The sequence below is a fragment of the Molothrus ater genome, chromosome 16, assembly GCF_012460135.2.
Source record: "Molothrus ater isolate BHLD 08-10-18 breed brown headed cowbird chromosome 16, BPBGC_Mater_1.1, whole genome shotgun sequence".
NCBI classification, from domain to species: domain Eukaryota; kingdom Metazoa; phylum Chordata; class Aves; order Passeriformes; family Icteridae; genus Molothrus; species Molothrus ater.
The window spans coordinates 823,126-848,707 of NC_050493.2; the positions used below are offsets into that span (position 1 = coordinate 823,126).

General features: G+C 58.1%; 1 protein-coding gene across 2 annotated transcripts in view; it reads right to left on the reverse strand.

The window, feature by feature from the left end:
- Positions 1-25,582, reverse strand: part of PRKCB (protein kinase C beta) — a 100,055-nt gene that overhangs the window by 35,908 nt on the left and 38,565 nt on the right. For both annotated transcript variants that reach the window (XM_036392155.2, XM_036392152.2), the window contains exons 3-8: positions 23,156-23,238; positions 14,717-14,828; positions 12,638-12,766; positions 3,817-3,973; positions 3,124-3,258; positions 947-1,043 (exon numbers count right to left, since the gene is read on the reverse strand). In XM_036392155.2, coding sequence (XP_036248048.1) covers positions 947-1,043; positions 3,124-3,258; positions 3,817-3,973; positions 12,638-12,766; positions 14,717-14,828; positions 23,156-23,238 — 713 coding nt within the window. The remainder of the gene's footprint in view (positions 1-946; positions 1,044-3,123; positions 3,259-3,816; positions 3,974-12,637; positions 12,767-14,716; positions 14,829-23,155; positions 23,239-25,582) is intronic.

The window sequence follows — 25,582 nt, forward strand, 5'->3', positions numbered from 1 at the left end:
CTGCCAGCCTGAGCAATGGGCTCTGGGGTTTCCACACCCATTGGGGGGACCCCGGCACGTCCCAGGCCCCAGCACACTCCTCATCCTCATCCTCATCCTCACTCCCACACCAGCCATGGCCCAGCTGGAGGGGGATTCCCTGCCCTGACACTGAGTCCCTGCAGGGGAGGAGTGGGGAGCACACAGCAAGGTGAGGACAGGTGTGGGGAGCACACAGCAAGGTGAGGACAGGAGTGGGGAGCACACAGCAAGGTGAGCACAGGTGTGGGAGCACACAGCAAGGTGAGGACAGGAATGGGGAGCACACAGCAAGGTGAGCACAGGTGTGCTCTGGCACACAGCAAGGTGAGGATGGGTGTGCTCTGGCACCTCTGCACAAGGTGTTTCCTGACCTGACTGCCCAGACCATTCTAACACCACTGGAACACCATGAAATGCAATAAAAGCCAGCTGTTAGTTCTTTGTACAGCCAGAAGCCATTGGCTGTAGCCGGCTGTTGTATTAGAACTGTCTTTCCTTGGATGTTCAGGAAAGTTGTGTATAAATAAGATGAAAAGAAAGGAGAGCAGGAGCTAACTCTCCAGTCTGTGCCACAATCACAGAGCTCATGCTGGGAACCATAAGGGCAGCTCTCTCATTTCTGTATGGCTCATTGCGTGTGGGTCTCCAGATGCACCACGCTCATTCCTGGGGTTCTGTGGGGACTTCAGCTACACTGAAAAATGGCCAATTTCTGCTCCCTCAGCAAGGTCTGGATCCATCATTCAGCAAGAACTTCCATGGCTTATTAAGTAGCAAACAGACATTTCTCCTTGGAGCCTCTCTGGGCAGCTGGAGCCTGCTCCACGTGCCCTGCCCTGCCAGGGGAAGAGCTGGCAGGAGAGTCCCTGCCTGGGGCACAGCAGGCAGCGAGGAGCACCCCTGAGTCCAAGGAAAATCAATTCACCTCAAATTTCTGCCGCAGCTCCTCGTTTCCTTCCTCTCCCTCGGGAGGCACGGGGACGTTGAAATACTCGCCCTCCTCCTGGCTGAGCAGCTTGAACCTGGAGGGACAGAGAGGGCACAGCTCAGGGCTGGGCAGGCTCAGGGCTGGGCAGGCAGGGCCCCCCTGCCCCAGCACAGCTCTGCCTCCCTGTGCAGCACCCAGGGGACCCTCCCAGGCCAGCAGAGCCCCCAGACCCTCCCCGGGGCAAGCCCCAGACCCTCAGTGGCTGGAGGGATGGTTCTGGGTCCCTCTGTGTCCTGGGGACCCCCCAGCCCAGGGGGTGCATGTCACACACATCTTTTATGGAAAATCCTCTCCTTAGGATTGTTCCTTGAGCCGAGAGGCCTCAGGAACAAAATGTACCCAATGGTTATCTGCTGCTGTGGAATGCAACAGGTGCATCTGGGATTGGGCTCATGTGGTTGTTTCTAATTCATGGCCAATCACAGCCCAGCTGGCTTGGACACAGGGCCCGAGCCACAAACCTTTGTTATCATTCTATTCTATTCTATTCTTAGCCAGCCTTCAGAGGAAACCTCTTCTTCTATTCTTTTAGTATAGTTTTAATGTAATATAGATCATAAAATAATAAATCAGCCTTCTGAACCATGGAGTCAGATCCTCATCTCTTCCCTCATGCTCAGACCCCTGTGACACGGTCACACTGCAGCCCCTGCCTGCTGTGGTGGGCACACAGAGCACTGGTGTCCCTGCCAAAGCACTCCTGACCCCAACCCACACACAGACTCGTGTTTCTGGTGACAGCCACGGGCACAGGCGTGGGCAAACCCCTCCCAGCAGCTGCCCCACGAGGACAGCCCATGGCACGTGCCAGGCTGGCACTGCCACCCCGGCACACAGACAGGATGCTCCCCCAAAGGAGGAGAAAAGCTTCAGCAGCAATGGTCAGACATCGCTCAGCTGGCAGGAGCTTGGCCCTGCTGGGGCACAGCCCAGGTGTGTCCAGCCCAGGTGAACTGGGTGTGATGCCAGGGGCTGCTCCAGGACAGAGCCCTGCCTGCCCAGGCTCTGCCTCCGAGCTGGCTCCTCCATTGACTGCAGCTGTTTGGGTATGAAATATGGATCAGAGCTCCTTGTGCTGCAGGACGCTCCAGGCAGCACTGTGACAAGGAAAACCACTTAGATCTGCACTTCCAAGCTTTTTAACAGGCGGGGAGGGGCTTTGGGCTGTGTCAGGAGCTGGCAGAGCGTGGCACACACACACCCTGACAGGGGACTGGGAACTGGCCGGGGACAGCAGCTCCCTGCTGGCCTCCAGAGGAGGAGCCCTGCCCCATCAGGGCCTGCAGGTGACCAGCACAATGCCACTGTGTCACTGCCGGATTTTCTGAAAAATCCCTTCCCAGGAATCCTGCCCCTGGGAAGCTGAGAAACCTCAGAGAAAAATGAAAACAATCATTATCAATTCACAGCTTCTCCTGTGTTTTGGCTGCTTTGGAATGTGGTTTGGACATTGTTTGCCAGCTGGTCACTGTTTTATTGGTTTCATGTGAATTGTTTTGATGTAATGACCAATCATGGTCCAGCTGTGTCAGGGCTCTGGAAAGAGTCATGAGTTTTCATTATAATCTTTAGCCTTCTGTCTGTACCCTTTCTCTATTCTTTAGTATAGTTCCAGTATATTATTGTATTCAATATAATACTATTTCAGTAAAGTATAGTATATTCTTTAATATAATATAGATTATAAAATAATAAATTAGCCTTCTAAGGACGTGGAGTCAGATTCATCATTCCCTTCCTGCCATGGGGGACCCCAAAAAATACCACAGCACTGTGCCAGACCCTGTGCCCAGCTGGGAGGGGACAGGACGGGGCTGGAGAGCAGTGGGAGCACCCACAGCTCTGCCCAGGAGTGGCACTGTGGGCACCCAGCCCACCCAATTCCTCCTCTGCATTCCCCAGGCCATGGAGGAGGTCACACAAAGGCAGTCCATGCCCTGGTGCCACACAGCCACCCCATGGCTGCAGTGACCCTCAGCAGCCCCAGAGCTGGAGCAGCCCCTTCAGGGAGCTGGGAGGGGTGCCTGGAGCAGAGGGAAGCTGCTGAGGTCTGAGGGGCTGCCCCACTGCCAGGTACAAACACCCCTGGTGGTGACAGAACAGTCACATCTCACCATCCATCCACTCCTGACTTCTGCAGCTCCGAGATCCCGAAGGACAGGGAGCCCATGAAGTCGTTCCTGCTGGTCAGATCCCAGTCCCAGATCTCCACAGACAACCTCCTGTCCTTGTCTGCCTCCTTCAGCTGGCTGCAAGAAAGGAAGGGAAAGGGGTGGCAAAGGGACGGCAAAGGGGCAGCAAAGGGGCGGCAAAGGGACTGTCCCACCCTGAGCTGCTCCCTCACCCCGTGCCCCCCACACTCCACAAGGACAGGGTGCAAGGGAAGGGATGGTCCCCAGGGCCTGCTGGGGTCTCCAACATCTGATTTCAGGGCACATCTGATTTCAGGGCACATCTGATTTCAGGACACATCTGATTTCCAAAGCACATCTGATTTCCAAAGCACATCTGATTTCAGGGCACATCTGATTTCCAAAGCACATCTGATTTCCAAAGCACATCTGATTTCCAAAGCACATCTGACCCACACAGAGAGCACAGAGCTCCTGCCTGCACACACTCTGCTCTGAGCAAGGTCAGGGCAGAGCTTTGGGTGCTTCCGTGTCCCTTACAGAACAAAAGGAATAATTTCTCTCTTGAATCAGCTCAGTGCCTCTGAATAATTAAATCAGAGCAAATAAAGCCACATTAACTCTTGGTGGTGAGAAAATTCACTTTACAAATTTAAACGTTTTCCTTGTACTTACAATTTAAATGTCTCGTTCCACTCAGGATTCAGGGAGCACTTGATAGTTTTGGTCTTCTGTTTGCTTTCGTTTTTGGGGTCAGGGATTAGTTTAAGCTTCACGTAGGGATCTGACAAGCCATTAGGGTCCATGGGAACTAGGTTTTTAGCATCTCTTACTGGGGAAGAGAAAAAGGATTAAATTCAGTATTCCAGCTATAAAAATACCCAACAACTGACAACTTCCCTGCGTGCCAAGAGTAAGTGTGAAAATAGTGATTAAAAGCAGAATTAGGCTGGATCTGTGCAGACATGGGCATTGCATGAGGAACGGCATCGTCAGCGCCGAGCACACGCAGCTCTCGTGCACGGGGGAGGCTGCAGGGTCGGCTCAGGAGATTATTTTTACTTTCTTACAGGCTGATTTGTTGTTTGCTCTCGGCTTTAAGCAGTTTAAAGCTGATTTGTTTCCTCCTGCCCCCTGGGAAGCAGAACTGCAGTGAGTTGTGGGGGCCGGGGGCTGGAGCTCCCCTCGAGGAGTGGGAGCAGCGATGGGAGGGAGGTGGGAGCAGGGACCCAAAGGCACCACAGGAACAGCCACATCCAGCACCCAGCTCCCCCTGGAGCCCCCCTGGCCCTGGGGATGCCAGGGGCACCATCCTTCGCCCGCTGGGCAGCACAGCCCAGCTCTGGGGCCAGCAGCTGCTCCGGGAAGCAGGAGCAGAGCGGGAAGAGCAAACCTGAGGTGACTCAGCTGCTTCTAATTGGATTGCAGCTTGGCCAAATTAAATACAGCCAGCCTGCGCGGAGTCTCTTCGCCCAGATTAAGTCCAAAAAGGTCTGGCTGCCAGGAGAAGGATCTTATCTCCCCCCAGGCTGAGCACAGATAGCAGAGATGGGAAATGTGATGGGTCAGGAGGGAGCCGAGCCGTAACCTGGGGAAAAGCTGTTTGCAAGGAAGGCCAGGGCAGGGATCAGGCACAGAGGGTCCTGCCCTGTTGGGAACAGCCTGGAATCCCAGCAGGTGCCACCAGCAGCTCTGCTGTGAGGCTCACAGGGGCTCAGTGCACCCCCAACCCCATGAGGAGGAGGAGGAGGAGGAGGAAGAGGAGGAGGAGGGAACTCCAGCTGCGTGTGCAGCACCACAGGATGGCCCAAGGTACTTTCAGGGTCAGAAGAGTAAAACCAATTGCCCAGCTCCCAACTCACCAGTAAGGAATTTCTGATGAGGCTGGGGACCAGGGAGCTTTAAAAAGCAAATTAATGCCCCCAAATCTGCCATCTACTGCTGTCCTTCCGAAGCACTGCCCAATTTCCAGCTCCATGGAATCGAACTCGTGGCCAAAATTCAACTCTGCATTTATAAACAGGCTCATTTATCAAGGGTGACAGCCCTGAGAGCAGCCTGTGGGCAGGAGAGGTGTGGGAAGTGGGGCTGCCCCTCCATCCATCCACGTCGAGGGGGCCCTGCAGCAGCCCCGGCCCCTCCTGCCCCGAGAGTGGCACCAGGCGGGGACCCTGGCACAGAATCACCGGCTCCTGGGGCGGTTTGGCTCAGAAGGGACCCTAAAGCCCACCCAGTGCCACCCTGTGGGGCTCCTGTGCCCCCTGGCGCTGGCAGGGCATGGGGAGCGATGCTCCCAGTGCCCTGCTGAGCCTGGGCCCCCACAGCCCCCACGCCGAGCTGCCCCTGCCTCCTGTCACCGCCCTGGCTGTAAAACCATCACGAAAATGTGTTCCCAGTGCCCCTGCAGCACCGGGAGCCTCAGGGACAGCCCCTGGGCAGTGCCAGGGCACCGATGGCAGCACCAGGGCAGGGGACTGGCGTGGTCCTCACCCTCCTGCTGCCCAGGGTCAGCAGAAACAGCCCAGGAGCCCCCATGGGAGCAGCAGGAGCAGCCCAGGGCTGGCAGAGGCTCTGGGCTGTCACAGCCTGGGGTCCCCTCACTGGGAGGGGACACAGAATGATGTCACACAGAACCAGCGCCTCTCTGCTCCGTGTGCCACTGTCCCGAAGGCAGCACAGCCTCTGGAGAGCAATGAACAGCCCTCTGCTGTTTGTCTGGCCGCCCTTCTCCTCTGTGAGGAGCAGGAGAAGCCGTCCTGGCCCTGCAGTTAATCAGTTTATGCCCTGAAGCATGAGATTTGATTACCTCATGTTATTATCTCAGCGTGCAGAGCTCAGAATTTCATTAATGGGAATAATTTTATCTATTCATTTAAAAAACTGAAATGCTTCTGCTTGACCTTAAGAAACTTCCTGACTTTTCAAGCAGAAACCAAGAATGAAGTGAAGGAGAAGCAGAAACGTGGAGCGGCACAGCAGCGATCCCTCATGGCAGGGGAGGAGTGCTCCTCGCCAGCTCTTATGGCATTTATTTGACAGCTAAATCTGATGTAAAACAGTTTTACATCTCTCATATCCTGACAGTTTTGTGCATCATTAAGAAGCAGTAACATCATTATTAACAGTGATGAGTAAGAATGTTATGATCGCATTTAAAGCGAGTCCTAAATCACTCTGGGTTCCACGTGCGGCCAAGGAGATGCCACTGTGGGCTCAGGCATGGGCAGGGGGAGATGCTGGCAAGCCCTGGGCATGTCTGGGGTGGGGGGTTCAGGGGGGCAGTGCCCTGCTCTGCACACAGCATGGGGACACTGCTGCACTGCCACTGTCACCTCTGTGCCAGGGCAGGCAGAGCTGGGTGAATGATACCTGAATTTACTCTGCAAAGTTTGCAGCAGCTTCTCAATAACAGTTCAGACAAAATCTCTGAATGGCTCTGGCAGCTGTAACTGCAGAGCTTGGGAAGAGACACCCACGTGTCCCTGGAAAGGTGGGAGCAGATCAGTCTGCCAGGCTCCCAGAGCACGGGGGGCAGGCCAGGGGCTCTCTGTGGCTCTGGCACCAGGGCAAGGCCCTTTCCCCAGCTCCCAGGCTGTCAAGGAAAGGCAAGATTAATGCACTGGATGAACAAACCCCAGCAAGTGATTTCCTGGATCTGCCACGTGGGGTTGCCTTTGATGTGAAATGAAAAGAGAGCCCACAACAAACCCAGTCCTGCCCCAGTCTCCAGGCAGCTCCCATGGGCTGCCCCCTCCTCTCTGAGCTGTTCTCAGAGCAGGAGGTTCTGCTTCCCACTGCCCTCCAAAGGAAAAGGCCCTGGCACAGGGAAACTCTGGCTGGCCCAGCCCTGGGAGGCTTCGAGGACCTGGAGCAGCCTAAGGGAAGCTGCTCCTGCCCATGGCAAGGGCTTGGAGCTGGATGGTCTTTGAAAAACCATTCCATGGATTCTGTGGATCTGCTAAAACCCTCCCAAAGCCTGGGTGCCTGCAAGGTCAGAGCTCCAGGCCCTCATCCCAGCCCATCACCTCTCTGGGCCTCGATGCCACAGCTCTTGATGGGATTTTGGGGAGGGGAGGGCCCTCGGGCTGACCTGCAGCAGCACCAACACCCAGGGCAGGAGCAGCCCTCCCATTAACACCCTGTGAGTTACAACAGCCAATTAATTAATGCTCTGCTGAGAATGCACTTGCACATGCTCCTACAATGGGAAAGGCACAGCGCTCATTACAGCTGCATCTGCCCCGGCCCGTGATTGTTAATTAACGCACTTCCAGCTCGTTTATCTAATCAGCATCATCGGTTTCAGTTTTGGTCACTGTTTTCCCTCATCAGGTGGGTAAAGAGGGAGGCTCAGGGCTGCCAGGGGGGCTCAGCTGGGCAGGAACTGCTGGGAACATCGGGAACATGGGCACAGGGACATCCCCGAGGGATGGGGAGGGGAACAGGGCACCCTCTGCTCCACACAGACAGACAGACAGACAGACAGACACACACACAGGGCACCCTCTGCTCCACACAGACAGACAGACAGACAGACAGACACACACACAGGGCACCCTCTGCTCCACACAGACAGACAGACAGACAGACACACACACACACAGGGCACCCTCTGCTCCACACAGACAGACAGACAGACACACACACACACAGGGCACCCTCTGCTCCACACAGACAGACAGACAGACAGACACACACACACAGGGCACCCTCTGCTCCACACACACAGACAGACACACACACACAGACAGGGCACCCTCTGCTCCACACACACACACAGACAGACAGACAGACACACACAGGGCACCCTCTGCTCCACACACACAGACAGACAGACAGACAGACACACACACAGGGCACCCTCTGCTCCACACAGACAGACAGACAGACAGACACACACACAGGGCACCCTCTGCTCCACACACACAGACAGACACACACACACAGACAGGGCACCCTCTGCTCCACACACACAGACAGACAGACAGACAGACACACACACACACAGGGCACCCTCTGCTCCACACACACAGACAGACAGACACACACACAGGGCACCCTCTGCTCCACACACACACACAGACAGACAGACAGACAGACACACACACACAGGGCACCCTCTGCTCCACACACACAGACAGACAGACAGACAGACACACACACAGGGCACCCTCTGCTCCACACAGACAGACAGACAGACAGACAGACACACACACAGGGCACCCTCTGCTCCACACACACACACACACACACAGACAGACACACACACAGGGCACCCTCTGCTCCACACACACAGACAGACAGACAGACAGACACACACAGGGCACCCTCTGCCCCACAGACAGACAGACAGACACACAGGGCACCCTCTGCCCCACAGACAGACAGACACACACACACAGGGCACCCTCTGCTCCACACACACACACAGGGCACCCTCTGCTCCACACACACACAGACAGACAGACAGACACACACACACACACAGGGCACCCTCTGCTCCACACACACACACACACACACACACACAGACAGGGCACCCTCTGCCCCACAGACAGACAGACAGACAGACAGACACATACACACACACACACAGGGTATTCTCTGCCCCACAGACAGGGCAAAGGCCAAGCTGGAGCCTCCCCAGTGCCCACAGCACAGACCCTGCAGCTCTGCCTCCTCATCATTAATCTCTGCACCTCCCTGGCCCTCTCCCCTTAGCCCAGCTCCCTGAGATGCAGGTGCAGAGGGATGATGTGGCACAGGACAGCCCAGCTGAGGTGGGAACAGCTGGTTCTGGTTCAGAGCTGTGCACAGGGCCCTGCACACAGCTCCCAGCCTGGAGCAGCTGTGGGTTTAATGCACCCCAGCCCTCCCAGCCCTGCATTTCCCAGGCTCAGATACCCAGAGCCCTTTGTAGGACAGGCTCAGCACAATCTGCACTGCAACTCCGCCATTACAGAACTGTGCAATGCCTCCGTGCCATCTTCATTTCCTGGATTCCCTTCCCTATTCCACAGCCTTTTCCCACTAATAAGGCACTTGATCAAAGCCCAGAGCAGCCCAGGGATGTGAGGGTACATTTGCTCCTGTCCCACAGCAGCCAGGCAATGCCCTGGGTGTCTGTGTCCTGCACCAGGGCCAGAGACACATCCCACATCCTAAATATTGGGGGGAATTGTTCCCTGGCAGGGTGGGCAGGCCCTGGCACAGGGTGCCCAGAGCAGCTGGGGCTGCCCCTGGATCCCTGGCAGTGCCCAAGGCCAGGCTGGACAGGGCTGGGAGCAGCCTGGTTCAGTCAAAGATCTCCCTGCCCACGAGCTTTGGAGATGAATTTTAAGGTCCCTTCCAATCCAAACCTTTCCAGCACTCAATGATTCTGTGAAAATCTGTGTTTCCCACCGGGAGGGAAAGACCAGCTTTACAAAGAGAAGGGGAAACCCAGAGTAAGAGAGGAGGAAGGCGCAGAGCTGAGGAGCATTCTGCGCACCCTGCGGATCTGTCAGCTCGACAGCAGAGCCGCGATTGGCCGTGCCCGTGCTGCCGCCTGCAGGCACCGGGCACCTTCCCACAGCACAGCGGCTGCTCCGGCCCGGCCCGGCTCCCGAGTTCCCGGGGCAGAAGGGAACAGGGCCCCAGCAGCAGCTGCAGCAGCTGCAGCCCCGTTTGCCCGAGCGGCAGGAGCAGGGTGGGCTCACGGCGCTGCCTCGCACCCCGCCGGCCTCAGGGGCTGCTCCAGCCCCCTCATCCCCCTGCATCCAGCCCCCTGCATCCTCTCCAGCCCCCTCATCCCCCTGCATCCTCTCCAGCCCCCTCATCCCCCTGCATCCATCCCCCTGCATCCTCTCCATCCCCCTGCATCCTTCTCCATCCCCCTGCATCCCTCTCTAGCCCCCTCATCCCCCTGCATCCATCCCCCTGCATCCCCTCTCATCCCCCCGCATCCCTCTCATCCCCCTCCATGCCTCCATTCCCCACAGAAACCCGCCCCTCGCTGGGATTCCTGCAGGGAGCCTGCAAAGGGCATTTCCCGCCTGCAATCTGCCCGGAGCAGCCTGGCTCTGCCCACTCCCCAGCGTGCCCCTTGTGCCCCCACCCAGGGCAGGTCCTGTGGGGATTGTTCAGGCCAGGAAATTCCTCTAAATCCAATCCAGCTGTTGCTCCATCACTGCCCAGGCCACCACTGTCCCACGGCCCCAAGTGCCACATCCACGAGGCTTTTAACTCCCTCCAGGAGGAAATTCTCCCAAATGTCCACCCTGAGCTGCCCTGGCCCAGCCTGAGGCCGTTCCCTCTGCTCCTGTCCCTGTTCCCTGGGATAAGATCCCAAATCCCCCCGGCTGTGCCCTCCTGGCAGGAGCTGTGCAGAGCCACAAGGGCCCCCTGAGCCTCCTTTGCTCCAGGCTGAGCCCCTGCCCAGCTCCCTCAGGGATTCTGCAGCCCCTGCCCAGCTCCCTCAGGGATTCTGCAGCCCCTGCCCAGCTCCCTCAGGGATTCTGCAGCCCCTGCCCAGCTCCCTCAGGGATTCTGCAGCCCCTGCCCAGCTCCCTCAGGGATTCTGCAGCCCCTGCCCAGCTCCCTCAGGGATTCTGCAGCCCCTGCCCAGCTCCCTCAGGGATTCTGCAGCCCCTGCCCGGCTCCCTCAGGGACTCTGCAGCCCCTGCCCGGCTCCCTCAGGGATTCTGCAGCCCCTGCCCGGCTCCCTCAGGGATTCTGCAGCCCCTGCCCAGCTCCGTTCCCTTCCCTGGCCACGCTCCAGCCCCTGGGTGTTTCTGTTGTGAGTGCCCAGAGCTACCCCAGGGCTCCAGGAGGTTCCTCAGCAGTGCCAGCACAGCACTGGGTGCCTCCATCTCCCAAGGGCTGGGTGCCCACCTGTGCTCTGGGGGCCATCTGGGCTCCCCAGTGCCCAGCTCTCCTCTCCCAAAGCACTCCCACTCGGCTCTGGAGAGCTCAGCACGCTTCCCTTCCTTTCTGGAAAAGCCAACAGCTGACACGTTTGCACCAACACCTCCAGAGCGGGCCAGAAATAAACCAGCCTTTGAAAGCCAGCTGAAGAGATGGAAATCCAGCTGCACAGAACGGGGCTGGGAGCTCCTCCCTGCCCCTGGAGCAGTGGGAACAGCAGGGTGGGATCTGCACCCCGCTGGCATCTGATGGAGGTTGGAGGGAACCACAGGATCATGAGGGCTGGAAAAGACCTCCAAGATCACCGAGATCTCCAAGATCACCATGTCCAACCTTCAGGAAGGTGCCTGGGAAGCAGGACTTCTGCAAACATAGTTCTGCCTGCTTCACTGAGGCTCTCCTTTAAGGGCAAATCCAACAAAAAATAAATTATAAAGCCCTTCACAACTTTTTCCAGTCTCTCATTAACATTTTCAACAACTTGCTGTTTTTCCTGAGAACACTCCTGGTGGCTCTCGGGGGGACAAGCACCCACCAGAGCAGCGAGGAGCAGCAGGGGCCCCCACAGAGCCAACCCCGTCCCACACACACAGCCCCGGGATGTCACAGCTCCTCCAACTGGGACAGGACGTGGGAGCCAGGCTGAGGGAGAGCCAGCAGAGGGCAGGGGGATGGAGAAGGATCTGGGGCTGCCAGGGTGTCCCAGCTGGGGTCCCACCCACCCAGGGCACTTCACAGCCCTGGCTTTGGCTCAGCCGGGAATAACCGAGACAGCTCGGCCTGGTCCGTGTGGGCAGGAGGCCTCGCCCGGCCTGCTGGGGAGGATGAAGCAGGAAAGCCTTATAAATATAGGATTGTCTGGCAAAAGATTCTGAGAATATGGAAACTATCAGCGAGATTGAAATGAAAGCAAGCTTTGAGATCCCTCAGTTACTGAACAACTGGAAAACAATGGTGTGGTTGGACTGAAGGTGATCCCCTTTTGATGGAACAACACCCTCTGCTTGCAGACAGGCCCAAGGGTCAGAGCAGACCCTACTAGCTTGGCAGAAGGGGCCCAAAGAGGAGTTTTTAGGGTTTAAAATGTAGCACAGTGTGGTAATGTAATGATTCTTATAGGCTGTATGTAAATGCTATAGGATTGGTACTAGATTGGTTAGTGAGACATTGAATATTCAACACAGAAGAAGATTTATTGTATTGTAATGGGAACTTCACTCTCTTACCTTTTTTACTCCCTTACTCTCTTACCCTCTCATCCTCTTGGGCCTGCTCTGAGCTGTGGCTGGCAGCTCCCAGCAGGGCCCTGCCCCCAGGCCCTTTGCAATAAACCCCAAATCCCAAAAGGCCCCTACCCCCAGGCCCTTTGCAATAAACCCCAAATTCCAAAAGGCCCCTGCCCCCAGGCCCTTTGCAATGAACCCCAAATCCCAAAAGGCCCCTGCCCCCAGGCCCTTTGCAATAAACCCCAAATTCCACCAGCTGGCTGCAGAGATCTCTCGTCTCCGTCCGCCCCCACTGTGCTACCCCCTGATGCTCCTGGCACCCCCTGGCAGCCCTGGCACCCCCTGGCAGCCCTGGCAGCACGTACCTACGACGGTGAGCACGTCCTTGTCGATGTCGGCGCGGATGTAGATGCGGCCCCGGCGCTCCGTGTGGTCGGTCCCGCACAGGCTGGGCACGTTCATCACACAGCGCTTGTGCACGTTCATCATGCAGGCTGGGGGACACAGGGCACGCTCAGCACCCTGGGCAGGGCAGGGGACAGCCTGCCCTGCCCCCAAACTGGGCTGAGGCGAGGGGTGAACGCAGAGCAAGTGGGGGCAGCTGGAGGCTCTGCAGAGCCTGGGCTCAGGAATCACCCGCAGGAACCCAGTGCCAGCAGCTCTGGGCCCTGCCTGACAGACCCCAGAGGGGTTTGGGCCCTCACTCAGCTGCTTCAGTTCTGCTGACTCATTAAAATTCTCCCCCATCACCCCCAGGGTGCTCAGCTGGATCCAGCAGGAGCCAAAAGGGGGCATTAAAACCTACCCGAGTATCTGTACACACAGGGAGAGGCACGGAGAGCTATCTATCTATAGAGATCCCCATATCAGTATTTACATTTTCCAGCAGCTCACTTCCCCTTGGCAGGATTCCCAAGGTTCTAAGGAATAAGCTGTTCCCAGACAGCCAAACTTCCCCATCCCTGAGCAGGGAGCAGCCGAGCTCGCACATGCTGCATGTCCCAGTCCCCTTAAATAGGAACACACAGGATTAACTCGGAAAATTACCGATCCATCCCTTCCCTGTGCCGCCAGCCCCCGTGTTCTGCTCCCTGCGCAGCGATTCCCCCGCTGCAGCGCCGGGAGAGGCGGCAGCGCCCGGCCACAGCCACAGGGTGTCACTCGGAGCCAGCCATGGAGAGCGGCGAGGCTGCGGGCTCGGCCAGGCTGCGCGGGATGCAGGGGATGCAGGGAGGGCAGGATGCTCCAGGGGATGCAGGGGAGGGCAGGGTGCTGTGGGGGATGCAGGGAGGGCAGGATGCTCCAGGGGATGCAGGGGAGGGCAGGATGCTCCAGGGGATGCAGGGGAGGGCAGGGTGCTCCAGGGGATGCAGGGGAGGCCGGGGTGGGCAGGATGCTGCGGGGGATGCAGGGGATCACAGGGTGCTGTGGGGGATGCAGGGGATGGAGGGGATCGCAGGGTGCTGTGGGGGATGCAGGGAGGGCAGGATGCTCCAGGGGATGCAGGGGAGGGCAGGGTGCTGTGGGGGATGCAGGGGAGGCCGGGGTGGGCAGGATGCTGTGGGGGATGCAGGGGATCACAGGGTGCTGTGGGGGATGCAGGGGAGGGCAGGATGCTCCAGGGGATGCAGGGGAAGTCAGGGTGTGCAGGATACTGCAGGGGATGCAGGGGAGGCTGGGGAGGGCAGGGTGCTGTGAAGGATGCAGGGGAGGGCAGGGTGTGCAGGATGCTCCAGGGGAGGCCGGGGTGGGCAGGATGTGCAGGGGATGCTGCTCTGGGGGTGCTTCTGGAGAGGAGTCTGGGGGATGCTGCCGCAGAGGGGGATGTGGGGGGGATGCACAGGGGGATGTGGGGGGGATGCACAGGGGGATGTGGGGGGGATGCACAGGGGGATGCACAGGGGGATGTGGGGGGGATGCACAGGGGGGGATGCACAGGGGGGGATGCACAGGGGGGGATGCACAGGGGGATGCACAGGGGGATGCACAGGGGGTGATGCACAGGGGGATGTGGGGGGGATGCACAGGGGGATGCACAGGGGGTGATGCACAGGGGGTGATGCACAGGGGGTGATGCACAGGGGGTGATGCACAGGGGGTGATGCACAGGGGGTGATGCACAGGGGGATGCACAGGGGGGGATGCACAGGGGGGGATGCACAGGGGGGGATGCACAGGGGGATGCTGCTGCAGAGGGATGCAGGGAGGTTCCCCCCAGCCAGTGCCTTTCCCTCCCCTCTCCCTGCAGCAGCCCCGGGCACTGCCCACGCTGGGTGAGGAGGTGCCCACTGGTGTCCCTCGGGCACTCAGAGCCCTGCAGCTCCACACCGCTGGCACAGGGCACGGGCTCTTGGCTGCAGCCCTGGCCCCTGGGGTTCCTGAGCCCCCCACGGGGTTCCTGAGCCCCCCAGAGGGTGCCCGAGCCCCCTGCCATCATCACTTACTGTCACATTTCATCCCCTGGTGAATGAGCCCGTAGAGCAAGGACCCGCAGTGGTCACAGAAGGTGGGGCTGGAGTACGTGTGGATTTTGAATTTGTGCTTGCTCCGGGGGTCCTGGGAGGAAAACAAAGGACAAGGATTATGAACTTGCATCCAGTGCTGGCAAGGCAGCCCTGCTCTGCCCATTCCAATGCCAGCTGGCTCTGGAGGTGCTGCTAATGGACTTCAGTCAACTGCCACCGACTCGTGGGGACCCTTTCCAGCAGCCACCAGCATCCAGCTTTATTCCTCTTCATCTGTGTTGCCATAACAATGAAAAAGCAATGCACTGGCTTGCCTGGGGATTCACTGGTTTCCAATAACTCAGTCTTAGCATGTAGAACACCAGGTGAAGGTGGTGGGTACGGACCAACAGAAGGGCTGGACACTGCCCAGCTTCCACGCAGAGCAGGAAAAGCCACCCGTGATTCCACCTAAATTAAACCTGCCCAGGAAACATCTCCTGTGCTCTGCTGCCAGCCCTGCCCTCACACTCCAGGCATTCCAGCTGCTTTGGGGATACTTTTCTTTTTTAAGCTTTCTTACAAGCAAGGGCAGATTTTTGCCCAGCAGCAGAGGGTGCAGACCCAGCAGAGCTCAGTTTATCCCTTGTGCAGGCACTGGGCAAACTCCTGGGCTCCAGCAAGGCTCAGCAGGAGTTAGAGCCAAACAAACCCAAATCTGGAATCACAATGGGTTGGGAGGGAACTTAAATCCCACCCAGTGCCTCCCCTGCCATGGCAGGGACACCTTCCACTGTCCCAGGGGGCTCCAGCCCTGTCCAGCCTGGCCTTGAGCACTGCCAGGGATCCAGGGGCAGCCCCAGCTGCTCTGGGCACCTGTGCCAGAGAAAACTTCCAGAAGAAACAGCTTCTCCACAGGGAGCCAGAGCCCAGCACTGGGACAAAGCACTGAGGCAGAGCAGGGGTTTGGGCTTTCTTGGCATGTTCATGCAAGAGAGGACATGAGACACAATGCTGGGGGCTCAGCAGAGCCTGGAGCAGGGGCTGGCAGGGGGAGCAGCACAGGCCAGGGGAAGGCTCCAGCAGGAGCAGCTTCGTTTCAGCTCACGTTAATTGTTTAAGGGTTAGGGATGAGGCTCAGCTCCCAGCTCTGTCATTCGAGCTGAGCAGCTTTTTAATGGCCTGGAAAGCTGCCCAGGCATTAGCAGAGACACCTTTTCAGGACACTGTGAGCAGAGTAAATAAATAAAGAGCGGAATCAGAAGCGAGCTATAACATCACCTCCAATACATTCCATCCCCCTGAAATTCATTTCCCAGCACTGTTGCATTGGAGCCTCCAGCTGCATTAATCACCAACATTCTGCTCTAGTGCTCAGCACCACAGAAAACCCCAACGGCACCCAGGAGGGGGAAACCACCAGAGCTTCCTTTAACCTGGGCTGTGCCGTGCCAGGGATCAGGCACGGGCTTCAGCCAGGGCACTGAAACTGGAAATATCTCCCATTTCAGCCCGAGGAAAGTGCTGGCAGACACAGCTCCCAGCAGGGCTGCAGCTGGCAGGGGAGGCTGAGGGATCACAATGAACCTGTGCTCTGTCAGGTCACAAACCCGTCCTCTGGACACCCCGAACAGCCAGTCCTGCCAGTGACTCTGCAGGTCTGAGAGCCTTTGCATTCCTCAGACATTTATAGGAGAGCAGAGAATTTCAGCCTGGATTTTAGGCTAGAACAGGAGGTGGGGGGAGTTTCCCCCATGAAACTCAGGGCAGGCAGCCAGGACTCGACCTTGAGATGGTCTGGAAAGTTCCATCCCAACCCATGCTGTGATCCTGGTTGTCCAGCAGTGTCCTGGGAGAGAGGAGCTCTCTGGCTGCCCAGCCCTGCATCCTGCAGAGCCCCCAGGCACAGCACAGCACCCCTGCACCGGGCACAGAGTGGGGCAGGGCACAGAGGGCAGCAGCCGTGTGCCAGCCTGTGCCACCTGAGGCATCATCCCCGAGCTGCTGCACTCCCTTCCAGGAACAGAAACTGCTGCTCAGGCAAGCCAGAGCCTCAGTCATTCATAAAAAACACCAGCTCTGTGCAGGAGGAGGCAATTCCCACTCCATGAGAAGGATGCTGAATTCCCACTGGGACCCAGAGTTCGAGAAGCCAGAGCTGGAAAAGCAAAGAGTGAGAGCAGGGCCGGGCTCCTGCCCCAGAGCAGGGCTGGGATCCCCCGGATCCCCCAGAGTAGGGCCGGGCTCCCCCAGATCCCCCAGAGCAGGGCTGGGATCCCCCAGATCCCCCAGAGCAGGGTCGGGCTCCTGCCCCAGAGCAGGGCTGGGATCCCCCAGATCCCCCAGAGTAGGGCCGGGCTCCTGCCCCAGAGCAGGGCTGGGATCCCCCAGATCCCCCAGAGTAGGGCTGGGATCCCCCAGAGCAGGGCTGGGATCCCCCAGAGCAGCCCCCCTGCCCCAAGCAGGGCTGGGATCCCCCAGAGCAGCCCCCCTGCCCCAAGCAGGGCTGGGATCCCCCAGAGCAGCCCCCCTGCCCCAAGCAGGGCTTCCCCTCCTGCTCCCATCCCTGTTCTCAGACACCCCAGGCACAGGGGCACAGGCAAAGCTGTGATGGAGCAGCCAGGCCTGCAGAGCAAGAGCTGCAGGGCTCTGGCTGAGAGGGGCTCGTGTCACCTTGGCCAGCGCCTCAGAAAGTGCCAGAAAGTGGCAATTGTGGGGCTCATTTCTGAGCAGGGCTGAAGTGGCTGTACTGAGACTATTTTTGTACCACGGAGACAGGACTGACGAGAACACTGCGTATGCAGATGCTGAGACTTAAAACAAGAATGGTTAAAAAGAAGTTTGCCAAGAAAAGAAAAAGGCTCCACTCCTCCCCCACCAGCGCTGAGCCAGCCTGAGGAACGGGGCAGGAACAGATTTCTGTGGAGCAGAGCTGGAAATTGCCATGAGCAGAGCCAGAGGCCCAAACCTTCCCTTCCCTTCCCTTCCCAAACCTTCCCTTCCCATCAGTGCTGCTGCAGATCCAGCACCCCCTGCAATATCCCAGCCCTGACTGATTGCATCTGAAGTTTCTCCTGTTTCCTTGTCTAAATAAGAATACAATCCCTCCCTGTGAGGGTGGGCAGGCCCTGGCACAGCTGTGGCTGCCCCTGGATCCCTAGAGTGTCCCAGGCCAGGCTGGATGGGGCCGGGGGCACTGGAAGGTGACACTGGAAGGTGACAGTGCCACTGGTCTCCCAGAGCCCTGGAGCTCCACAGCTCCTGCAGCAGAGCTTCAGGAAGGGGCAGCTGGACCCACATCGACAGCCAGGGGTGTTTGAAACCCCTGCACTCACATTTGCTGTGTTTGACAGAACACAGAGCCTTGCCTTCAGGATTAGGGGCTGCTGCTCTCCCCATCTCGTTGCAAAGAAAGCTTTAAATTATCTCTGCTGAAGAAGAATTAGCACAGTTCATGGGAAGAGACCATTTTAAAGGGAATTTCATAGTGATTTAAACAGCATAACAGCAAATACAACACAGCCACAGCTTACTGCCTGCACTCAACAAACCCTGGCAGGGACATAAACCCAAACCCTCTCATTTGATCCCCACATTTTCCGTGTGGAAAATCCCCTGGGCGTGCAGGGAACAGCTCCCAGCAGACAGAAGAGGTCGGGGTTGCCTTGCAGGGCAAGCACGGATGGGAGAGGCTGGGGCAGGGAAGGGCATGGGCCCCACCATCCCTGCAGCCCCTCTGAGCTGGGCTCACAGAGCCTGCCCAGCCCTGAGCCCTGAGCCCTGAGCCCTGAGCCAGGCAGGGAAGGGCTGCCCAGGCGCTGGGCTGGAGCCATGGCAGCCTGGCAGGAGGAACAGAGGCGCTGTGGGGCTGGGCAGGCAGCAGAAGGCGCTGGGAGGGAGGAAGGCAGAGACATCTTCATCCCACAGGAACTGTCAGCAGCAGCAGGTGCCTGCTCCGGGGGCAGATGGCACAGCAGAGGGCTGGAGGAGTTAATTAGCAGGACAACAGAAAGCAGCAAGCTGCAGGAAGGCTGTGAGGATTTGCCAAAATGCTGGCCAGGGCAGCCCAGGAGGAAAGGAGCTGGGAGCAGGGATCCAAGGGAAAGGAGCTGGGATCCAAAGGACAGGAGCTGGGATCCAAAGGACAGGAGCTGGGATCCAAAGGACAGGAGCAGGGATCCAAAGGACAGGAGCTGGGATCCAAAGGACAGGAGCTGGGAGCTGGGATCCAAAGGACAGGAGCTGGGATCCAAAGGACAGGAGCTGGGAGCAGGGATCAGGGTCCTGTGCTCAGGGACAGCACCAGGGTGAGAGGGGGCCTGGGGCACAGCATGGGGGAGCCCTTTCCATGGAGAAATCCTTCCTGGAATCCTTCCTGAGGTTCTCTCCCCAAGCCACCGACAGGGACAATTTACACACAAAATTGAAATGTGGCTACACTGGCCCCTTACCTTCCCAGAGCTACTCTGATATTTATTAACACATCCTGATTAGATGACCTTTAGCAGGATCATGCAAAGAAGGTCATTTTAATGATTATTTTCTCTACAATTAAAATAATTATGCATTCTGCTAATAGCTCCAGCTATAATTAGGTTTGCCAAGTGGAATACATTACCCAGGCTGACTCTGGGTCCTGGAGCCCTCGCTGTGGGTCAGTCACACACGGGGGGGGCTGGGGGCTCTCAGCCCCTCCTCAGCAGCTCTGCCTTCTTCAGGAGGGACCCCAGGCACACAGGACATCAGTGAGGAGCCCAGGTCCTGCCCTGCCTGCAGAGCTGTGCAGCACAAACACGGCCCCGAGTCTGCAGCACCCCTGGTTCCAGCCCCTGCTCCATTCCCTGCTGCAAGAAGCAATTAATCTTTCATTTTTTCCTGCTTGGAGACACTATCATGTGTAATTAGTCCTCTCTCCCAGATGGAAGCTCCTGCTCCTTGCCAAGGTTAAACACACAGCCACACTCCCACTCTGCTCAAGGAGGCTCAAACACAGGCAGATCAAACAGAAACAGCCCGGGCTGGGAGCACAGACAGGGGCTCTGCCCTGCTCCCCCCAGGCTCTCTGTGCACACAGCAGCCTCCAGCACCCCCTGAGCTCCCAGTGCACAGCTCCAGTCCAGTAATTGGGATTTCCCAGCTGCCAAACTGGAAACTGTCGTGTAGAGCACAAGCACTGCGCAGGTACAAAATGGTTTTCTCCTCAATTCTCCGGCATTATGAAGACACAGAGTTCAAGGAGTAAAGTTAGGAGATATTTTGCTTTCCACACATTTTTTCTCCTTGGCTCCAGGTCTAGGCCCCAGGGAGAGCAGCGCTGGGCTGGCAGCAGAGCCCCAGGCAGGCTGCAGCATCCCTGCCCTGCTGCCTCCCTCTGCAGCTCAGCAGAACCAGCGGCCCACTGCAAGGCTTGGCACTGCAATAAAACCATCTCCCTTCTGTGGGGTTCATGTTCATAAAGATTTGCCAAAAACCACCCCTGTGAGCAGCAGAGCCCGGTGGCACCGGGTCAGCCCCCAGTGCAGGTGGTTCTGGATCCTCACCGTGGGTATCAGCAGCACAGAGCAGAGGGAAACTCCAGCTTTGGGAAACTCCTCCAGCTTTCATCATTCCCAGCACAGCCCTTGGCCCTGGCTCAGGGCTGGGGCCACCAAGGCATTGCTGGGTGCTGAAGCAGCTCTTCCTCTCCTGGTTCAAAGCTCCTTCAGGATTATATGATTATATAATTATAAATGAGATATATTATGGATATAATTCTGCTGCTGGAAGAGCAAGGCTGGCAGTGCAGGAGGAAGGAAGCTTGCCCTGCCTGCATCCCCCAGTGACAGCCCCTGGCAGAGGGGCAGGGACAGACCCAAGGGGCTCTGGTGGCCTTTGCTGAAGAGAGAAAAAGGAAAAAAAAAAAAAAAGAAAAGAGGACAAAAAAAGCAATAAAAGGGCCATTTTCTCCCTGCCTTAGATCCAAGAACTGCATTCCATCTTCATTTTCAGAAGTCATGCATTAAAAGGTTAACAAGCAGTGCTGGGCAGCTGTTACCTGCCTGCTGCCCGTGCCATGGTGCCACTGCTGCCCCGGGGACAGGGACGTGACCCAGGGCCTTTGCAGCAGCCCTGCTACAGAGTGGGGTCTGTTCAAGTTGGGACAGTTTCATTCAGACCCTTCCCTGGCCTGGCAGAGCCTGCCCAGAGCCACCCAGAGCTGCTGCACAGAGCAGCTGGGACCTGCCTGCCCCTGTGTGCCACTGCCCGGCCAGGGCTGCTGCCAGGGCAGGCAAAATGTGCACTGCAGCCTCACGGGGGACAGGAGAGTGTGCCCGGGCAGTGCCCTGGTGTCCTGGCAGTGTCCTGGCAGTGCCCAGGTGCCCTGGCAGTGCCATGCAGAGGAGCAGGGATGCTCTGGGACCCCTGCTCCTGGCACAGACCCTGGCAGTGCCATGCAGAGGGAGCAGGGATGCCCCTGGCACACACCCTGGCAGTGCCATGCACAGGGAGCAGGGATGCCCCTGGCCCTGGCAGTGCCATGCAGAGGAGCAGGGATGTCCTTGGCACAGACCCTGGCAGTGCCATGCAGAGGAGCAGGGATGTCCTTGGCACACACCCTGGCAGTGCCATGCACAGGGAGCAGGGATGTCCTTGGCACACACCCTGGCAGTGCCATGCACAGGGAGCAGGGATGCCCCTGGCACAGGCCCTGGCAGTGCCATGCAGAGGAGCAGGGATGCCCCTGGCAGTGCCATGCACAGGGAGCAGGGATGTCCTTGGCACAGACCCTGGCAGTGCCATGCACAGGGAGCAGGGATGCCCCTGGCACAGGCCCTGGCAGTGCCATGCAGAGGGGCAGGGATGCCCCTGACAGTGCCATGCACAGGGAGCAGGGATGCTCTGGGACCCCAGCCCAGCCTCACCCCTCGCTCCAGGCCCTGGCAGCTCCTGCCCATGTCCCCACCTGCACTCCCTGCCTGTCCCTGGCACAGGGAGCCCTCAGGGGCTCCTGTCCCCTGCCTGGGTGACAGCAGTGCCACCTGCACCCCCTCCTGGGCTGGTGGCCTGGCGCAGGGAGGGCCCTGGGTGCCACAGCTGCCCTGGGGAGGCTGCACAGACAGCAGGGCTCAGGAGGGGGCACAGCCACCAGAACAAACCTCTCCAACTGCTGCTGCCCCCAGAGCCTCATCCCCCAGGCCCTGTGCTGTGTCCCTGCCAGGGCACAGCCCCATTTTGGGACACCAGGCGTGTTTAGCCTCCACCTCCCGCAGCCTGCTACGCCGCCTGCTCCCACCACTTCTATTTTTAAGGGTGAGAGCTGTGGTGCTCTGTCGTTTCCCCAATTCGAGCTCCTCTCTCCCAGCAGTTCCCCAAATTAGCCAGTTTCCACGGAAAAAGCCAGAGCCTGCCAGACAGACCCGAGTGCTGCTGGCAGAGTGGGCTCCCAGCTCCGCTGCCCCCAAGCCAGGCGATCCACAGGGAGAGAAATCCTGGGGAAACAAGGCTGGGACTCAGCTGGCAGGGCTGGGGCTTTTGTGACTACAGGGAGAGAAGGACACTGGGGCAGGGCTGCAGGCTCAGCCCCAAAGGGAAACCTCTGCCTCCCCATGCTCCCTCTGCTCTGCTGAGCACAAGTCACTGCATGGTTTGAGTGCTTTAAGCATCCCAGAAACCCCTGAGAGTCCCCACAACCACAGAATCCCAATCCCTGAAGGGCTTTAAAAGCCAGGGGGATGTGGCAGGGGGGAGGTGGGGCAGTGGTGGCCTTGGGAGGGCTGGGGAATGGTTGGACTTGAGGATTCCTAGAGGCTTTTCCAACCTAGACCATCCCATAAACTGTGAAACAGCAACCCTGGGGTGCCCCCAGCCCAGGGAATGGAGCAGCATCTCCTGCAGGTGCTGCCAGCCCAGGGAATGGAGCAGCATCTCCTGCAGGTGCCCTCAGCCCAGGGAATGGAGCAGCATCTCCTGCAGGTGCCCCCAGCCCAGGGAATGGAGCAGCATCTCCTGCAGGTGCTGTGCAGGGAATGGAGCAGCATCTCCTGCAGGTGCTGTGCAGGGAATGGAGCAGCATCTCCTGCAGGTGCTGTGCAGGGAATGGAGCAGCATCTCCTGCAGGTGCCCTCAGCCCAGGGAATGGAGCAGCATCTCCTGCAGGTGCCCTCAGCCCAGGGAATGGAGCAGCATCTCCTGCAGGTGCTGTGCAGGGAATGGAGCAGCATCTCCTGCAGGTGCTGTGCAGGGAATGGAGCAGCATCTCCTGCAGGTGCCCTCAGCCCAGGGAATGGAGCAGCATCTCCTGCAGGTGCCCTCAGCCCAGGGAATGGAGCAGCATCTCCTGCAGGTGCCCTCAGCCCAGGGAATGGAGCAGCATCTCCTGCAGGTGCTGCCAGCCCAGGGAATGGAGCAGCATCTCCTGCAGGTGCTGCCAGCCCAGCCCAGCACAGGACCTGTACTTACATCCGAGGCAGGGCCCTTGTCGGCACCAGGGCAGGAGAAGGTGACGAATTCATGGCACCTCTTGTGCACCACGAAGCAGCAAACTGCAAAGAGAACACAGGGACAGGGTCAGGGCATGGCACCATGAGGGCCAAGAGGCAACCAAACAAACCACAGCCATGTGAGAGCCAAGAGGTAACAAAACAAACCACAGCCGTGTGGATTTCTGAGCAGTGCCAGGAGGGTTTTTAAGCAAACCCCTGGCAGGTTTTGAAACCTTCTGGAATATCCCCAGGCATTTTGGTAGAACTCAACAGAACAAAGTGTCGGGCGCACGTCAGAGGAGGGCTGGGAACAATTCTGTTCCCTGAGCTCATTGTCACTCGTGGCACACGCTCTGAGGTCACTGCTGGGAATGAAAAGAGGAGAATCTGGCGCTGGCGGGATCTGAGCTGAAAAGTGCATGTGGCCAAAAATGGAAGATTGTACCGAAGGGAACAGGTGGGCAATTCCTCCCACAGCTCTGCTTTTCCCCAGCATCTCCCCAGCCTCCGTTTGCCAGACCAGAAGACGCGCACGTCCTCCTCCCCTCACACACGTCAATGCCAGCCTTGCCCTTCTGGGAGAGGGAAACCAATCCCCACTGCCACTGCCCGGGCTCCCAAGAGAAGAATCCAGAGCTAAGCCCCCAGCCCCACAACCACCAAACCCTTTCAGCACGTGACCCCCTGAAGTTCCCAGCGCTGTTTCTGCAGTTTGTGCAGCCAAACTCTGTATTTCAAGGCTGGTTTTTTTTCCCCAAATGCCAAACAAGCACCTCACCATGGGTGACAGACCCTAAAGAATCATTTGCCACTGTAGGTAACCTCAGCTGGTGGCCCAGACCCTCCTTAAGGGTCTCAGCCCCTCTGGCCCTGCAGCTGGAGGTGGCAGCACTGCTGGGCTGGGGAGCAGAGGCAGCAGCTCACAGCCATGGCACCTCTGTCACCTCCTGGCTGCCAGGGCTGGCCTGGCCACCCACACCCTGCATGCAGCCCCAGGGGTGCTCAGCCCTGAGCACCCATCCCTTGCCTGTCCCACAGGGTGAGACCTCAGCTCCAGGAGCCGAAGGGAGCCCAGGGAACCAGCCCTGGTTCAGAAGGGAGCATCCCTGCCATGCCTGACCCATAGCCGAGATCTCTGCTGCAGGGCCCAAAGGGAGCCCAGGGAACCAGCCCGGGTACCACGCTCTGCCTGCCCCAGGGCTCTCCCATCTGCCACATCCTTTCCCAAGAGCTGCAGTTACACTGAATTAAATCCTCTGCAAGATGAGGAGCAGGGACTGAGGTTTGGAGACAGCACAGGAACCAAACTGAGCCATGCAGGAGTGGAGCAGGTTCCAGTTGCAGCAACATGGGATTTTTCCTAAGGAACAAGGAAAAGGCAAATGACATCAGCCATGAACCTCACAATCCTCTCTTTGTGCCCTGCCACATCCAGCTGTAAATTCATTTTCCTTTTCACATTTTCCATTGTGAACAAAAACAAACCCAGAAGGTTTTAGAGGCAGAACAGCTGCCAAGAGCTCTCTCCTCGCAGGACCTCTCACTTGCTTTTCTGAGTCAAACAAACAAACATTTTCTTGAAAGCATTGCTCACCATTTCTGTCATTTGTATATGGAGACAGAGGCATCTGGGAAGCAGGAAAGAAGGAATTAAACTCTATTAGCAGGGATTTCTCCTGAAGTGTGTGCACAAACCCAGAGAGCTCCATGACACCCCAGGCCTGGGCTCTGCTGCCAGGGCTGGGCTCTGGTGGGAGCTGCCCATGGAACCATTCCCAGCTCTGCAGGGGAACCAGAGGCCATCAGGCTCAACTTGCCATGGAATGGTTTGGCTGGGAAGGGACCTTAAAGGCCATCCCTGGCAGTGCCCAGGCCAGGCTGGACGCTGGGGCTTGGAGCAGCCTGGGGCAGAGGGAGGTGGCCCTGCCATGGCAGGGGTGGCCCTGGGAAGGCTTTAGGGTCCCTCCAAACCAAACCATTCCAGGACTCTGTGGTTCTAAGCTGTGCAAGGATAATCCTCTGGAAGCTGGGCAAGCAGAACCTCCCTGCACGTGCAAGGCAGAGCAGAGCTCTGTGCCCCAGCAGCGCTGGGGGCTCTGCCCCTAAGGGAGCTCCACAGGCCTTGGCAGGATCCCCTGGAACCCTTCCCAGCGCTCAGGTGAGTGCTGCAGCCATGCACAAGGCAAACAGGGGGAATCAGGAGCAGCATCTCAGGGCAGCAATCCTGTCTCAGCTCCCATGACCTGCCCAGTGGATGTGAGGAGGCTGCAGAGATCTCCCCACTGCCATCACACTTCAGCAGCTTCAGCCCATGTCTTTGTCAGCTTAGAAAGCCCAGCACGAGCAGCAGCTTTCCCAGGTCGCTAATTAGACAGTTAATTTGTAAATCTTATTATTTGGGTAA